The sequence below is a fragment of the Hyaena hyaena genome, unplaced genomic scaffold (assembly GCF_003009895.1).
Source record: "Hyaena hyaena isolate Hyena2069 unplaced genomic scaffold, ASM300989v1 scaffold_56, whole genome shotgun sequence".
In the NCBI taxonomy this organism is placed as follows: domain Eukaryota; kingdom Metazoa; phylum Chordata; class Mammalia; order Carnivora; family Hyaenidae; genus Hyaena; species Hyaena hyaena.
Genome location: NW_024080688.1, coordinates 3,304,787 through 3,322,643, shown reverse-complemented (window position 1 = coordinate 3,322,643; position 17,857 = coordinate 3,304,787). Strand labels below are relative to the sequence as shown.

The 17,857-nt window shown below is 45.5% G+C and overlaps 1 protein-coding gene across 1 annotated transcript; it reads left to right on the top strand.

Annotated features, from left to right (window-relative positions):
* The first annotated feature begins 3,433 nt into the window (after positions 1-3,433).
* On the top strand, positions 3,434-12,484 carry BRK1 (BRICK1 subunit of SCAR/WAVE actin nucleating complex). Its single transcript, XM_039231360.1, has 3 exons — positions 3,434-3,621; positions 11,457-11,539; positions 11,800-12,484. The coding sequence occupies exons 1-3, from the start codon at positions 3,504-3,506 to the stop codon at positions 11,824-11,826; spliced, it is 228 nt and encodes a 75-aa protein (XP_039087291.1). The 5' UTR covers positions 3,434-3,503; the 3' UTR covers positions 11,827-12,484.
* Positions 12,485-17,857: the final 5,373 nt, after the last annotated feature.

Here is a 17,857-nt window from a genome sequence, read left to right as displayed (position 1 = left end):
TTTCCACCTATAGAGCACAGCACAAATAAGAACTGTCACCTTTTATCTGGCTCTTTGGCTGAAGCTGAACAGGAGAGGTGGGCGGCATTGGGGTGGAGTCAGGCGAAGATCCTGGTTTGGAAGACCAGATGGTCTTGGTATTGAGGATCAAGAGGTCTTAAGGGGCAGAGATCAAGAATTATCATATGCGCTCTGTGTGTTGGGGGGGGGGAGCACCCTGTGAAAGGAAAGAAAAATGGAGAGTTTGGAAGGGAAGTCAGAAAATGGAGAGAGGGACAGAGAGTGATGAGTCTAATCTTGGAAGAGACTGAAATGATTTGAATTGCAAATCATTTTCCAGCAAGTTTCTTTTTATTTTCCTCTTGAATAAAAGAGACATTGCTATTTAAAAAGCAAACAACACAGTTTTTATTGCACAGTTGTGCCTTTTTAAATATTAAAACCCCCAAAGCAAAATTGCATAATTAAAAGTCGTTGGATAGAGAGGGCTTCATGCTGTTATGACATTCTGTACCACAGCCCTCTGCACACTCTGTCCAGCTCTAAGGGATGCATTGTCGGAGGTGCAGTTCGCTGTCACCTCTGGCTCCGATACTCCAGCTCCATGGCTATCACACATATGTGGAAAACCAGAATCGCCCATATTGCATGTTACTGATGACCTACAACATCAACTTCGTCTGCATGATCCAGTGCTCAACATTCTGTGTGCACTGTTCTCAGGGACTGTCATGACAGTAGCCACATTTGCTCTGCTAAGAGATGGTGCAGTTCTTTTAAAGAGGCTAACAACCATTGCCATGGTGCACATGCGATATCCATAGCTGCACCAATGATGGTCTAGGTGCATACGATAGCAGAAAAGACCCACGCGACCATGCTTAATGCAATTGACACATTTCTTCAAGAATTTGATTCCGCTCTGATTATTATACATGAAGTCGTTAACAAGATTCCCTGAGTTCTGTGAAACATGACAGATCTAAAAACAGGAACCTTGTTCTCCGCTGAGGCAATCTGCCACCGGGAGGCGCTACTTGTTGCACCAGCAGCATTCCCGAAGGGCTTGCCTCTGTAAGCCTGCCTCACTCACTGGTAACAATTTCTGCAGGGAACAACTACCACGCTGGCAAACCCACACTGAAGGACTGCCTGACAGCAAGCTCCATGAGGCATATAGGAAAAAGCTGCAGAAGTCCAGAGGAGTATTCTTCACTCTAGGACAGCACCTCATCCTTGAGTTGCCTGGAATTACAGGGGAGAGCCTAGAACAGGTGTACAGGAAGTCCAGGGAAAGGAGAAGAGCTGAGCCTGACTTGTCCATGGAAGGCCATTAATCTGGAAAAAAAAAAAAAGTTGGGTAGATACGTGTGCTTAATTTTCTGCTTTCTGTGTAAAGAGAAAATGTAAACTCATGAGTGCCTGCTTTGTGAAGAGTCAGGCACCGTGCTTAGTGTTTTACTTATCCTTTCTCACCGAATTCTCCCAACAATCCTAATCCATCCATGTTATTCCTCTATTACATACGAAGAAACACAAGCTCAGAGGGGTGACGTGACTCATCTTTGGTAGATTTGTGATTTGAAACGGAGATGTCCCGCCCTGCCTCTGAAGGAAAAACACATCTCAGGTGCCTGGGTGGCTCAGTCAGTTGAGCGACTCACTCTTGGCTCAGGTCATGATCCCAGGGTCATGGGATCGAGCCCTATGTGAGGCTCTGTGCTGAGCATGGAGCCTGCTTGAGATTCTCTCTCTCTCTCCCTCTGCCCTTCTCCCCTGCTTGCTCTCTTTCTAAAATAAAAATTAAAAAAAAGAAAAGGAAAAGCAGATCTCTCTGATTTCTTTGTGACATGTGAGCACAATACTAACTTCAACAGCATCGCTTTGGAAGCAGGTTGTTGAAAGACAATAGCCCTCTGGATGCCTGAGGTTCAACGTTTAGGGTTGATATTTACGATTTTAGTAATCATTTCTATCAATATGTAGGAGAGATCAAGATAGGCCTTAACCTGTTTTCAGATTGGTACAACGAGAAGATACTGGAGTCAGGAATCAACTGGTGAAGGTCCACCACTTATGTGACTGTGCGACCTTGAACTTTGCCATCAAGAGAAACCTCTTCCTGATTTCCTTCCACAGGGTTTGTGAGGGTCCAGTGAGGTAACAGCTACAAAAGTAGCTTTATAGCTTGTAAAATCACAATTCCTCAGTAAAGGACTGTTAGTAAAGGTTTCTTCCCAGTGGTACGTATTGCACAAAGCAGATTGTAAATATTCCCTTAAACAATATAAAATTCTTCATAATTCCACTACTTTAGCAAACCAGACTTTGACATTTTTGGATCTACTTCTTGTCCTCAAGCAGATGTAATTTCATATAGTTGCAAGGAAAATTTGTTATTTTGTTTTCCACTTCCTTTACCACGTGTGATGTTGTCACAGAGTTCATAATTGCCATTTAAAAAATAGCAATATTAATTAATGTTGATGCTATTAATTAATGATATTAAGTAGCTGCATGATATTGTCCTAGGTGGCTCCACCATTGCTTAGCCACTCCTCAACGGTGGAGATATAGTTGTTTTGTTTTTTAAAATAGATGTTATGAAGAGCACCTTTGTGCTTAAAGTGTCTCTCCCTCCTCCTTTTTCAACGATTTTCTTAATGATTAGGTCAAAAAAGTTTGAATTTTTGACAGCTCTTGCTATCAGTTTACAAATTTCCCTAAGGAGGTGTGCCAGTTTACAGTGTGACCAGCTATTTAGGAGCCTATCATTTCCCCCTCAGCTTCTCCACCACTTGGTATTATTGTTTAGAAAAAAAAATAACATTTTGTTCATTTGATGAACGCAAGGTGGCTCATCATGTTGCGTTGTTGAAAGGCATTTTTATTTTATTTTTTTAATTTTAATTTTAATTTTTTGAAAGGCTTTTTTTAAAGTTTATTTCTGAGAGAGAGAGAGAGAGCGTGAGCAGCGGAGGGTCAGAGAGAGAGAGAGAGAGAGGGAGACACAGACTCCGAAGGCTCTGAGCTGGCTGTCAGCACAGAGCCCGACGCGGGGCTCGAACCCACGAACTAAGCCACCCAGGCGCCCCTTGAAAGGCATTTTTAAACCGAGTTGTATTTAATGTGGCTTAATTGGCTGTGGCCAACTTACTGCTGTCACAGACCGCAACCTTAGTTTGCAGCAGCTGGGGCGGCGTGTGTCACGTGGTCCCGCGCCCCGCAAGGACCAAAACCACCCGGGACGGGGTGCGTGATGGGTAGGGAGTGTCTCGGCGCGTGCGCACTCCATTCTCCCTCCCCGTTGGCTTTGATGCGACTTTTTTCAGGGGCGTGGGAGCAGAACTGAAACGCAGGCGAGGACTTGACATCGCGCAGGCGCATCACGGCGTCCGTGGATTTGTGGGTGCCAAGGCATGGGCGTGGCCTCGCGGCGCAGACGCACTGCCGGCCTGGAGGGTCGGGGCGCCTGCGCAGTCGCTCCTCGTCAGGCGGCAGCCATGGCGGGTCAAGAAGATCCGGTGCAGCGGGAGATTCACCAGGACTGGGCGAACCGGGAGTACATTGAGGTCATCACCAGCAGCATCAAGAAAATCGCGGACTTTCTCAACTCGTTCGGTCAGCGGGCGAGCCGGGGGAGGCGCGGGTGGGTCGGAGGCCACTCGGGCAGTTTGGCGATGGCGCTCCGAGGCTCTGAAGGGGCTTTCTCCCGGCTGGTTTCCGCGTCCTCTCTCGGAGCCCGCCTTCCCCCTCTCGCCCTGACCCTCAGGCTCCGCTGGGCCGTCCCTGTGGGCTTATCCTGCGCCAGGCTGAGCTCATGGGCTTCACTGCTGTCATCCCAGATCCACTAACAAGTCCTTCCTTCCCCCAGACTCTTCAGATCGCTCCATCCAGCGTCTTTGCTTTTCAGTAGCCTCCCTGCCTCCTTTGTAACCCGCTTCCATTCCAGTTCCCGCTTTGCACCCAGTGTGCGTCTTTCAGAATGCAGCCTCAGCCGTGTCGCTGCCCTCGTGTGAGCCTCCGGTTCCTCCTCGTTTTCAGGGTCGCTTCAGCTCCGTGCCTCTCAGTCGCCCCTTCCTACCTCCCGCGTTTGTTGTCCCGAAGAGTGGTAGGAGGTGAGGTCGCAGGTAAAGGCTAGATTGTGTAAGGACACGAAGATCTCGATTATTGCTGGTCTGTAGCCGACAGCAGGTATTCCTACTGTTTCTAGCAAAATCTTTCCTGGGCATGGCCTGCTGGTGGTAGTCCTAATTTCTTTCTGCATTGTTCCGTCACCTTCCGGACAGCCGACCTGGAACAGAGATTCCCATCCCGTGTTCTCAGAGTGTTTCTTTAACAGAACTAGGCACTGCGTAGACTTACTTAAGTAATTACAAGGTGCAAGGATGACATCTAGTGATCTCTTTCCAACTGGTGTGCTCCTGTTCCACTACTTCAGCCGCAAGCAGCCAAGACTAAGTGGTGGAAACTGATGTATAAAAAAAGATATAATTATTTTCCAGCCAGAGGACTGATGGATTCTGAGGAGTAAGGTCACAGAGCATGAGTTTTCTTAGAAAACATCAGCAAGAGAAACTAGATCTCAGCACAGAGCTCTCTCTAAGGCACTCTGGAGGACAGAGAATAAGAAGCCTTTCCTGCTTTCAAGGCATTTCTATCTTGAAGGTGAAATAATGACAGCTTCAGAACATTGGTTTTGTATTAATGTGTTTACTTATAAAGTGTATACAGTTATAATCTTGACGTGTCTTGGTATGATGGATTTTCTCACCAGGGAATGGGGGTGAGTGAGGGTAGTATTAATGAGGGAATAGTATACATATATATGCCAGTGATACATATTGACACACATGACTTGGTATAGATAAAGGTTGTAGGAGGGAATGATAGTCAACAAATCATAGATCTCATGTATCCTGAAATCGCTTAAGGACTATGAGTGAAGGAGTATGGCTTAGTGAAAAAGATGCATGGATTTGGAGATAGGAGACTCAAGTTCAGAGGCTAGACTAATGGATTTCAGTGAACTGAAAACGTCTAAGAAATACTGAACCTATTTACTCTGCTACTCAGTCTGGCTTTCCTCAGAGAGTTTTTTTTTCCCCCTTAAGTTCTGTGTAAACTCTTTCAATGTTAATTCTCATAATTGGTTTCTCCTGCTTTCCTGGAGAGTTGAATTATTCTTGGAGGTTGTTCACAGCATTCTTTGTTCATAATCTTCCTTCCGAGGAAGGGCCAGAGAAGCGGAAAGAAAATATTGCATGCTAGGGGAAAGCTGGAATGATGACAGCTTTGAGAGTTTGGCTTGGTTTGAAGAGGCAGTAGAAGGCAGTTGGAAAAATCACTAGCATGGAGAGTTTTAACTTTAAAGAGCAGAATTAAAAGACTTCGCCTATCTGGTAGGATCTGATATGTACACACAGAAAATCCAAGCAGAGTATTAAGAATGTCAGTGAAATCAACAAAGCATCTGAAATTACAAGTCACACTGGGACTGTTCAAAACTTAAAAGGGATCTAGCATCTCAGTTCCCCGGATTTGGATCTGGGTAATGTAATAACTTCATCTCTGAGCACGGAATTGTATTAGTAAACTTCTAATTCACGTACATTTATCTTTGATATAAGTCTTCCTGGCATCTTATAGTCTCTAGATTTATAGGAGATGAGGCTTGGAACTGACCAAAAATTGAAGAGTTTGAGCCCAGGATTTGCAGAGGAGAAATGCCTCTTTTCTTGCTCTACAAGCAAGGAAATATCTGCACTGAAATTTTACCAAATGTGTGAATCACATTTTTTGATTAAGTGAAAAATAAAGACTTTTCTTTTTATTAGAGACTTCCATCAGGTCTCAGACTGAGGAAATAGTCACACAGAATTCCAGTCTTAAGGATTGGATCTTAGGGATTTCCTTAGCTTAAGCCATTATTCTCCCTTACAGTGATGCTAGTGGGCTAATGTTTGGAGTAATTACTAGATGATTTTTGAAGATTGTGGGAAGTTAATTTAGTCCTTTTAAAGAAAAGGGACAGGGCGCCTGGGTGGCTCAGTCAGTTGAGCATCCAGCTTTAGCTCAGGTCATGATCTCGAGGTTCATGGGTTCGAGCCCTGCGTTGGGCCCTGTGCTGACAGCTAGCTCGGAGCTTGGGGCCTGCTTCGGACTCTGTGTCTCCCTCTCTCTCTGACCCTCCCCTGCTTTCACTGCCTCTCTCTCTCTTTCTCTCTCTCTCAGAAATAAATAAAACATTAAAAATTAAAAAAAATAAGGGACAGTTGCAATTATGAAGCAAGGTTAAAAGCGAAAGCCATTTGACTTAGTATTAGGTATACGTAACTACCATTCAAGGCGAGTCCTTGAATATTGACAGTATCACTGATAGAGCAGTTTGGACAAGAACCAACCAGTTTCTCAAAACTGGATAAATCATGAAACACTTGAATACATTGTCTTGGCCTTGAAAGACTCAGGGTAAACCTGTGAGGGATATTTTTCCACTGTCAGCCCTCAGTGTGACTCCTCAGTTCTGATGTGTAATCGGAGGGCTTATACTGAGTTTATGATAATCTGATTTGGTGGTATAGAGACTTACTAGGCGTTTCCTTTGAGGGGGCATCCGGAGCGAGCGCTTTGAAAATGGCAGCAATCCTCCAGTCCCCGTCCTGACCACGGAGGGTCTGTGTAGGCCACGTGCTTTGCAGAGGAAACTGTTTTTTCGAGATAGCTAATGACTGTCTGAACAGCGTTTACCCTGTGATTCCAGCTGGTGAGAGTAATACTGGCGGACCACCCACCTGAACCTGAGGACCCAGAGGTCGTAAGGCGGTGATAACATCCAAACGCTTGGCCTGACCTTGAACTGGGGAAGCTTCTAAAAGTAGATTGTCACAGATTTTTAAAAAAAATTTTTATACCATTTTATCTGATTCGAAAGCTAATCTGTGCAGACAGGTGTCACAAAAATACAAAGTGTGGTTATTTTTAAATGTCAGTTTTTATACTTAGCCAACAAATGTAGCCTGTCTGTTACGGTGTCAGCTCTGATAAAGGAATCAGTGAGAACACACGGTAGCGGCCACTGAGAGATTGAGAATAGAACTCGATCTCAACTGATGTTGAGAACATCAGTTCCAGGGAATGGCAGTGCTGATTTTTGCAGGCTGAGGTTCTGTGCATTAAGAGTTCAGAGAAGCTGGCACCGGCCTTTGTCAGCAGCGGTGATGGACACGCGACGTCAGGCACCGTGACTGGGACGGCTGGTGCCTTCACTTCCAGCCTGGTGACAACACACCCGTAACTGCACTCTGGTTCCAGATTTGTTCGGCAGCTGAGTGCTTTCCCAGGGCTTTTGCTTGAATCAGTATGTATTTCTTGGGACCTGAAATAATGACCAGAGTTTCTGGAGTTCAACCTGAGATATCTGTCAACAGTGCTCGTCCGTGTGGGTCAGTAACACAGTGTTGTTCTTGGATTCCAATGCATTACCAGACTGACCGAGCTAGAGCAGAGCAGCTGTTCAGGAAGGAACCCTCCCTCACCACCCCGCCCCCCTGCAGATAATTCCGGCATGCTTCTTTTTATGGGAAACGACAGGTGTCAGTGGCAACAGTCATGCTCTGTGGAATAAACCTACATGTGTGCCTTTGAGGTGCTAAACCAGATCGAAGGAGACGTGGTCCTGTTGGGCAGTCGCGGCAGTGAACGTGTATCCAGGAAGAGGAGGGCGCTGAGGTCCTACGCCAGCTGGGCCTAGGAATTAGGAAGAGTGGCACTAGCAGATAAACAATATGGTTTAAAAGAGGAATGAAGAGGGGCGCCGGGGGGCTCAGTCGGTTGGGCGTCCGACTTCGGCTCAGGTCATGATCTCACGGTTCATGGGTTCGAGCCCTGCGTCGGGCTCTGTGCTGACAGCTTGCTCAGAGCCTGGAGCCTGCTTCGGATTCTGTGTCTTCCTCTCTCTCTGACCCTCCCCTGCTCATGCTGTCTCTCTCAGAAATAAATAAAACATAAAATTTTTTTAATTAAAAAAAATAAAAGAGGAATGAAGAATGTCCAGAATAGGCAGATCCATAGAGACAGAAAGATGAATGGTGGCCAGGGGTGGGGGTGAGCCTGAATGGGGAATGGCTGCTGATCGGCACAGGTTTCATGTGGGGATCATAAGGATGTTCTAAAATTAGTCTATGCCGATGGTTCCACAGCTCTGCTCTAAAAACCATTGAGTTGTGGGGCGCCTGGGTGGCTTAGTCGGTTAAGCGTTCGACTTTCGCTTAGGTCATGATCTCGCGGTTCGTGGGTTCAAGCCCTGTGTCGGGCTCTGTGCTGACAGCCAGCTCAGAGCCTGGAGCCTGTTTCAGTCTGTGACTCCCTCTCTCTCTGACCCTCCCCTGCTCACGCTGTCTCTCTCTCTCCTAGAAATAAAAAAAAAAAGAAAAAAAACCCATAAAAACCATTGAGTTGTATACTTTAAGTAAGAGAACTTCATGGTGTTTAAATTCTATATCAATAAAGCTGTTTTTAAGAAAGAGTAATGAAGAGTAGCAGTGAAGATGGATGAGTGGGAAAATACCTAGTATGGAAACAAAAAGAAGAAAAGGAACCAGTAAATGGAAGAGTCCATCTGTAAGCATCTTTTAAGAGATGTGGGGAGGGGCGCCTGGGTGGCTCAGTCGGTTGAGCGTTCAACTACTGCTCAGGTCATGGTCTCGAGGTCCGTGAGTTCGAGCCTCGCGTCGGGCTCTGTGCTGACACCTTGGAGCCTGGACCCTGCTTCCGATTCTGTGTCACCCTCACTCTGCCCCTCTCATCTTCTGTCGGTCTCTCTCTCAAAAATAAACCATCATTAAAAAAAGATGTGGGGAATAGAGACACCTGGCTGCCTCAGTCAGGTAAGTGTCTGACTCTTGATTTTGGCTCAGGTCACGATTTCACTTTTGTGAGTTTGAACCCTGTGTTTGTCTCTGGGCTGATAGCACGGAGCCTGTTTAGGATTCTCTCTTTCCCTGTGCCCCTCCCCTGCCTTATGCTCTCTGTGTGTCTCTCAAAATAAATAAACTTGAAGAAAGAGAGAGAGATGTGGGGAATAAATTATGCCCTCAGAGGTTCATAAAGATGGTAATGTGTGTGGTGGGGAGGCACCATCAGGGCCGTGAGCGAACTGGGTTCTGAACTCCGCTGAGCTGCTTCGCCCGTTATCCAGGATGGGCTTTGGTTCCCCACGCGGAGAATTAGTAGAGTCACATTAGAGCCAGTTTTTGTTCTACTGATAACCGGACTCCCGTCTTTTTTTTTTCCTTCAGAAACATCGCTGTGCCAGTAAAGATACTAATTAATAAGAGGTAGTGTCTGCCTTTGATGAACTCCTTCTGGTGGGGAGCAGATATAGAAATCAATGATAAATTACAAATATGTAAATATCATTTGGCTATGTGGCATGAGCATTTTCTTACGTCATTAAATATCCAACTTGTAATTTTATGTTTTTTATTTTTGAAAAATTTTAAATGTTTTTCTTTATTTTTAGAGAGAGACAGACAGACAGGGCACCAGCCAGGGAGGGGCAGAGAGAGGGAGACACAGACTCTGAAGCAGGCCCCAGGCTCTGAGCTGTCAGCACAGAGCCCGACGCGGGGCTTGAACTCTTACTCGGACACGTAGCCAGCTGAGCCACCCAGGCGCCCCTCATTTTGCTTTTTAATGAGTTGTCACCATGATGCCTCTTTTGTTTGTTTTTTAGTGACTTGTGAAAAAGATGCAGACTCGTAATTTTTAATGCCTGGTTTAATAGTCTTTCATAAGCCCTACTTCATGAAACCATTCCTAAGTAATTGTCGAGAACATTCTTGTTGGCTAAATCTGTATTCAAGGGGGAGATGATAACCTAGGCCCAAATACGTAAGTAACTTATAAACTAGAAATTCAACCATGAATGTACAGCAGAGGGAGAATGATATCCATCTGCCAGAGACCTCTCGGAGGCCCAGTCTGAAGTGAGCCTTGAAGGAGAATGTTTAGACAGGCAAGATGAGCAAGATTGGGACATGGGGTTGCGGCAAAATCTAGGTGCAGGATGATTTGTCGAAATAGATGCCCAAGTGCTTTTGCGTAACAAGGAAGAGATGAAAGGGAAGTTGTGAGCGAAGTGTTAAATCACTGAGTGGGAGATTGTCTCGGAGAGGATATTTTAGGCTTAAAAACAGAAGATTATTGAGGATGAGCGAACAAGGGAGTTGGAAGAGGTAGGAAATCATTAGCTCGCCTAGGAACCTCTTCTCCCATGTGTTGAATGGTGGGGGAAAGAGTAGTAAAGCGGTTTCTGTTAGAGTAGTTTGCGGAGGAAAAGGTGTTTTAGGGGAAATCTCGGGTTTCATTTTGGATGAGGTAGTGAGAAAAGATTAGAAGGGTAAAGGAAGAAAAGGAATTTTGCTATTTTCCACAGATGGCATGTGGGCTTCACAGGGTATTTGATCTTCTCCCGTTTTCTCTCGCTCCGAAATGCCTGCGCAGATATCGATGTCACATTAAGTACCTTCCTAGAGCAAAGGCACAGTCTCTGCTGCTTTCTTGGCCTCTGTTTCTCCTCCCTCTTGAGATTATTTTCTCTCTTGTCGCTTCCCCTCTCTTGAAACTCTTGATTTGCCTGTTAGCAAATAGCCGCCTGTACAGTGTTGGTGTGAGTTTTCACCGGCTGCTGTGACAAGTTACCGTAACCGTAGCCCCTTTTATCACAAGTTTATTATTTTACTGCTGAGTAGATTGGACGCCGAACATCTATTCCCTGGGCTAAAATCGAGGTGTCAGCGGGGCTGCCTTTCTTCCTGGAGAGTCTAGAAGATCTGTTTCCTTGCTCATTGAGTTCCTGGCAGACTGTTTCCTGTGGCTGTAGGACTGAGATCTCGGTTTCCTTGGTGGCTGTCAGCTGAGGCCTGTTCCCAGCTTCTCAGGGTCACCGGCATCCTTTGGCTCATGGTCTCCTTCCTCCATCTTCAAAGGCAGCAATAGCAGGTTGAGTTCCCCTCACCCTTTGAATTTCTTCTTCTTCCTCCACCTTTCCTCTGTCTCTCCTACATTCATGGATTTGTGATTAGATTGTGTCCATCTGGATCATCCTGGATCTCAGGGTCCTTAAACGTAATCATATCCACAAAGTCCTTTTTGTCATGTAGGATACATATTCATAGGTTTGGGGGATTAGGTCGTCGACATCTTTGGGGGTCATTTTCTCTGCCTGCCACCCTTGGTAGCAAATTCAGCAGATCCGTTCTAAGCAGCTGTGTTCCTAACGGAATTCTCACCTCTTCTGCGGTCCCCTGCTTTGTCCATTGCTCCCATCTGGGCTCTGCATGATGTACCGTTCCTCCTCTGCAGCTAGGGGCTGTGTGTGTGTGTGTGTGTGTGTGTGTGTGTGTGTGTATTTGGAATGACCTTAATCCTGAACATCAGTCTCCTTTTACCAGATATGTCTTGTCGTTCAAGACTTGCAACACTAAATGAGAAATTGACAGCCCTCGAACGGAGAATAGAGTACATTGAAGCACGGGTGAGTACCTGGGGGAAGGTGCTTCCTCATGAGGCCAGGCAAGGCTTGTGCGAGAAAGTGCACGTATCCACTTGTTACTGAAACAAACGTGGAAGCAATAACAGCCGTAGGGAAGTTAATGAGCTTGGTTCCCCGGATTTGACCCAGGTTTCTGGACTCCAAGGCTGTTACCTTTCCTTCCACTCCCAACTACTAGGATCTAGAAAAAGATATTTTTTTTATCCTTGTGACTGTATCTAATTGTCCTTTTCCTTTGGCAGGTGACAAAGGGGGAGACCCTCACCTAGAACTGTGTGCCACACTGCTGCTGGGAAGTTGCTTTACAGAACACAGGCCTCCGTGGGACAGGCCCCAGCAGCCTCAGCTCCTTCCTCTCTCCTTAAAGAGCAACAGGGCTTATTCTTGTTTTCCCTTTTTCAAAAGCGTGGCCTTTGGGCTCTGCCGCGTACAGCGGTGTGTGATGTGGCATGTGGGAAGAAGCCCAGGGGACCTCTCGGACACAGCGTTAGGCGTTTTACCTTTTAAGTAACATTTTGTCGAACTGTTTGTCAATGTATTTGAGGCGTGCGCAGCCAGACGCCTGGGGCTCTTTGTTAAGGTCCTCCCCACCACCTCTCTCTCTCTCTCTCTCTCTCTCTCTCTCTCTCTCTCTCTCTCTCTCTCTCAGAATTTCCTTACAGCTCTCATGGCCTCTGCAATGGTCCTATAAACAGTTTTTGGGTCCTTTCCACCTTTGCTGGGGGGCGGGCAGCAGGCCTGGCTGAGACGCGTACGCCCCGCACGGTGGCCACCGAAACTGTTGTTGGCAGCCCACCAGGTTCTAGTCCTCTGGGGGAGGTCGAGGCCAGGCCCCCACTTGGCTTGAAGGGACATTTTCAGAATTTTCTTTCTGTCACTTAGGGTGTCTGTGCCTCTCGTATTTCCCTAATAAACTCCTCAACTTTATTTGACTGCTGTGATTGTGGTGGGGAGAGGAGCTAGAGATGGGGCCCGCCTGTTCCACAGAAATCTGATGTGCGGGTGACTGTTCTGACATAAAACTCTCAGCCGTCGCTCTTTGGTCAAAGCCTAGGTCGCTTCCTGGCTGGGCAACCCCCCCCGCCCCCCACCCGTCCCCCATGTTTGGACTTTGAGCTGACTGATGCATCTGGGAGTCATCTGGCCATTCAGCAGACATTTACGAGGTACTTAATCTGTAGGCATGTTCTGCTCCAATAAAAGCTACAGCATTGAATGGGGCGTGATGCTTCTAGTCTGCTGCAAGGCCAGCGTCCATGCAGGCTCACCACAGCCCAGGGCAGACTATTAGTTTTATCAGGTAAAAGCTAAATGTCTATTTCTTTTGAAAATCAAGTCGTTCAAACAGAAGGGTCTAAAACTTTGCATTCTAGAATCCAAAGCTTGCTGTGAGCTCGGGCCACCCTACTTCCAAAGGTTTGTTTCTTATGTAGAAGTCTCTGTGTTAGTCACGTAGAAGTCCCCATGCTCCATGCACACACGTTTCCCTCTCTTCAAATTGCATTTGCTATTCAAAGGCTAGCTTGCGTCACACCACTTCCAGAAATTTCTCCGAGACTTCACTTTTCATTTAGTACTGCCCTTTTCCTTTTCTCAACCCCTCCCATCCCATCTTGCCGTGCTGACGCTACACTTCAGCTCTGGACTTGATGTTGTTATGAGTCGTTCCCTGGTGTAGCATCCACCTAGTATAATATACACGAGTCCCTTCTCCCAGATTGCCCAGCGAGGTGCCTTGCGGAAGGCAAGTGGTCAGTAAATAGCAGTTAAATTGACTTGTAGAGTCCAAGCTGCTTTGCACTGTCAGATCTTTTAGAATCTCTGCTTAGACTTTTAGATCATTTTAAGTAGTACCTTCGTTTAGAAATAGGATTTTTCAATGGAGACAAACCTGACATCCTTTCCTATAGTAAGTGGTGTTTTTGAACACTCTTGAGCTTATCAGTAGAGAGAGGGCTTTTAACTGTCACTTGAGTCACTTGAGTTCGTGATTCAGCTCTGTCCTGTCCACAAGTACTTCCAAAGTTCAAGTTGTAGGTCATCTGGTGCTCCGCGGTCAGTTGGGCAGACCTTCACTGAGTTCCTGCTATATGCAAGGCCTGGGCGGTGAGTCAGTGATGGGGCAAAAGTGATGGTAACCGACAGAGACATTTCTAAAAAAGTTAGTGTCTTAATGTAATTAACATAATGTAAGTAATGCCATATTGCTAATGGCAACTTGCCGGTTGTAAGGAAAGCAACTAGTAATGTCTGATGTGGGAAACGAGAACACAGCCTTCCGCTAGTAGGAACCCCTTCATGACACCTGGCACTTGAAGGTGTGAGAGTGCTTTTCTGTGGTATCAGTCCCTTTAGAGAATGCGGCCCTGGCTTGCTCAAGGGTATGCAGCTGATGTTGTCTGTAATTTAGTATTATATGTGCTAGACGTGCCAGTTGCTTCTTGTACTTTATTTCATTTAATCCTCGGACTCCAAGAAGTAGGCATTCTTATCTCCGTGTGGTAGGCGAGGAGCTAGTTTAGACAGGCTAAAACCTGTCCAGAGCCATTCGAAGTAAGGGAAGGAACAGGGATTTGAACCTAGACCTGCCGGACTCAGACCGTTCTAACCATTCTTTGATTCTGAATGTGGTAGAGTGAGATCTAAAGTGTGTTTTCTCATTCCCAGGCCAGTGCCCTCCCGCTGTCTTCACGCAAGACGCTTTCGGCACAAATCACACACACGTGTTCGTCTTCCGTGCTTCTCTCTTTCCTTTTGTTGAGAAGGCCTCACAGGTTGTCCCTGCTGTGCCCAGCGAACACTGTTTGCATTCATGTCTGTCGTGTAGTTCTGCTCCTCGCTGCCTTTTTTCTCTGAAGGTTCTTGTCTAGAAGCCTCGCCTAAGGAATTTAATCCACGCCAGTGCTTCTTCTGGCTGCTTTGGGTGGAGCCAAAAGCAGCAGCTACATCCCTCTTCTGACCGGCCTTAGATCTGAGTCCAGAACCTGGAATTTACTCTCTTGTCATTTGCATCTTTGCTCACTGGGCCTTGTAGTCCATATCGTTAGGTTAAACAACCAGTTACCTTGTCCCCGGGGTGTCCCTTCTTCAACTGAAGCAATAACAGTTCTAAAATACGAACATTTCATCCTTACTGAGGATGGTAAAGTTCTCCTTTACATTTTAGTCTACATTTATTAAACATTCTGGTCTTTTAAACACTAACGTTTAATGCCTATAGCAAAACTAAGAGGTTGACAGGGTAGTTACTTTGATTGGAGCTGTAAGAAGACTGGAGTTTCAGAGGGATTAAATATGCTCAGATTTGCTAAATTCCGGTGCTTCTCAGTCACCTCCTCATAATGAAGAGTTAGATCGAGTTCATTTTCTTCTGAGGCTTGACTTAGGGAAGTTACTCACATGGTGCCTGTCTTCCTTTCCTTAAGGCGTCTCCGTGATTTCTGAGGAAGGGTAGTTTTGAAGGACTTTGCTGTTTTCTAACGTGCGTGGGAAACGAGCTAAATAGGACACATCTTCTCTCAACCATCCGTAGGAACCTTCAAGAGAACCTCTTTATTCTCTTAGGCTTGGAAATATTTTCCGCCCTGCAGTTTGGTTTCATTTGCATTTTTATTGAAAAACTAAAAACCAGGGGGTTTGAGCCGGTGAGCTAGTAGGTGTAAGTGGATTACACATCTCTTGATAATAAAGCAGTTTTCAATCTCTTGCAAAACTAAGCCTGACCTAGATTTCAGAAGCAGGAAGAAACGGGGAACTGACGTTTCGGGCATTAGAGACGTACCCAGTTCGCGTTTCGGGCATTAGAGATGTACCCAGTTCGGTTACGTTGCTCCTGTTAATTTCCTTTGAATTTCCTTTGAATTTCCCACCTTTATCCCGCAAAGCTGAAGCCATGTTTATAAAACGTGTTTGTTACTGTAGGCCCTGCCGCGTGGGACAGAAAGCCCGTTGTTCGTCTCTGGGCTCCTTCCCAGCCACTGCACTCGGTTTCAGACTGTTGCAGGCTTGAAAATCTTTGCCCAGGCTCTTGGCTTTCCAAATGTGAGTTGGGACTTAACCCTGGCAGTTTGCGGACCGTTGGCGCCATGAGGATCAGTACAGAAATACAGCTGCCTGCCGAAGGCAGGCGTGGCCGTCAAGTAGATCATGTAACAAGAAAATCAGGTTGATTTAGGGCTCTCGGGTTTATTTTCTGAGGAAAAGCTGACCTTGAAACTAAGTTGTCTAAAGATGAGGATTAGCGAGCAATAAAACTCCCAGAACGAAGATGAGAAAGGATTTTAGTGGCAATTGGGTCTACTCCTGCCATTTTAGAAACGGATAAACAAGTGCAGACAGGTTGTGCGGCGTGCCCATCCACTTACCTGGCGGCCAGGCCAAACCTAAAACCCAGGTCTCCTTCCTCCCGCTCAGCGCAGGGCTGTTCAAGGACTCGCGCGTCAGTTTTCTGTTCTCCGTGCGGGGCCGGTCCTTCGTCAGCCTCTCCTTGGGTCCCAAGGACAACCTGACCGAGCAGAAAAGCAGCTGTGACATTTAGCCAAGTGTTACCCTCTGGCATCAGTGTTTGCATCGAAACACTCTGGGACAGGTTTCCTGTGGCCCTTGGGCACCTTGGGATCTGTTGAGATGACCAAGTGTGAGGTTGTTATTGTGCCTTAATCTGAGTCCCTTGTTTTTAAAAAAAAACAAAACTGATTTTAGTGTGAAACAGTCTTCAGGCTTGTAGAAAAGCTGTAAGAAGAGTATAAATAGTTTCTATATATTCATATAACCTATTTTTGAATTGAGAAGATTTATTTTGTCCCCAAATTTGAACTCCTTTAATGTGATAATCCCAGTGTGACCTGAAAAGTACACATGGACAATAAGTGCATTACAAGGGGAAACACTTTATTAATACACTTTTTTTTTCTTTTTAAAGCAGAATGTCTCATCCAATAAATAGGTAATTCAGTTTGGCTTTGACATACATTTTGCCTAAGAAGTTGTTTATTAGCATCAAATACACTGTATGTACATCTGCTGTGCACGAGGCACTGGAGATAAAATGGGGAGAATCAGACACATAGATCCTACTCTTACCAGAGTATAATGTAGTCAGTCATTATTCACTGTATTTTCCCAGACAGCCCAGAGGACACCAAAATGGCATTTTCATTAAAAACTCAGGAAAAAAAAAGAACGTAAAGGATCAATGCAGTATCAACTTTATTAAATAGGAAAGATATCACTGGCCAAAGCTTTATTTGTCAGAACCAAGTTTTTCGTTCTGTTTTTTGGTTATTTTAGTTTTAGTTTTGTTTTTGTTACTGATTTTTACCACTGTGAAAGTAATATGATACCGCATATAGATCGTAGGTACACACAAGTATATGAGAAGCAGTAAAAATTGGCCTGGATAAAAGACCTATCAAAATTCAATGAGAAGAGAATCTAATAAATGGTTGAAGGACTTCAGGGACAAATCGATAGCAAGCAAGCTCATGAAAAGATAGTCAACGTTGCCAGTCACTGGGAAATAATAAATTAAAACCTTAGTGAATTCCTACTATGCAATCTATTAGAAGAGCGAAAACCTCAATAAAACAAACAACGAATACTACTAAATGCAGGCAAGGATGTGGAGCAAATGGATCAGTCCTCCATTGCTGGTGAGAATGCAAAATGATACAGCCACTATGGGAAAGCACACTTCCCACGCGACCCCGCAGTTTCATTCCTAGATGATTCTCACTTAGGAGAATTGAAAACTTACGTTCACACCTGCACACACAACAACCTGTATGCAAATGTTTGTAGCAGCTTTGTTCATGATTGCTAAAAGGCGGAAACGACTCCCATGTCCTTCAGTTAGTGAGTGGATGGTGGAATACCATTTGGCAATGAAAAGGAATAAGCTGTTGATACAACAATATGGATGAATCTCCACTTGATTACGCTGAGTGAATAGCCAGGCTCAAAAAGCCACGTACTGTATGATTCCATTATATGACGTTGTGGAAAAGGCAACACTAGGGATTGGAGATAGATGGGTGGTTGCCAAGGCCTCAGCCTGGAGGTGGAGGGGGGTCACAGCATCCTTTGGGGGGCATGAGATATCTTGGATCTTAGTCGTGGTGATGGTTACATGACTGTTCTGTCACAACTCTGATCTATACACCAAGATGTGAATTCTATATGTAAACTTAAAATAAATTTAGGGGGGTAAATACCCTGAAGAGATACACAATTGGCGGTAGTTATTGCTCCTGGGGAGGAAGGAGGGACATGGGACCAGGGTGGAGGTTAAAGGAGATTTTA

What these genes read in the sequence shown, in the direction of transcription:
- BRK1 (XM_039231360.1), top strand. Translation starts at nt 3,504, where the DNA reads ATGGCGGGTCAAGAAGATCCGGTGCAGCGGGAGATTCACCAGGACTGG. An exon ending in GGACTTTCTCAACTCGTTCG is followed by an intron (nt 3,622 to 11,456) that starts GTCAGCGGGCGA and finishes TCCTTTTACCAG; the next exon opens with ATATGTCTTGTCGTTCAAGA. An exon ending in TAGAGTACATTGAAGCACGG is followed by an intron (nt 11,540 to 11,799) that starts GTGAGTACCTGG and finishes TTCCTTTGGCAG; the next exon opens with GTGACAAAGGGGGAGACCCT.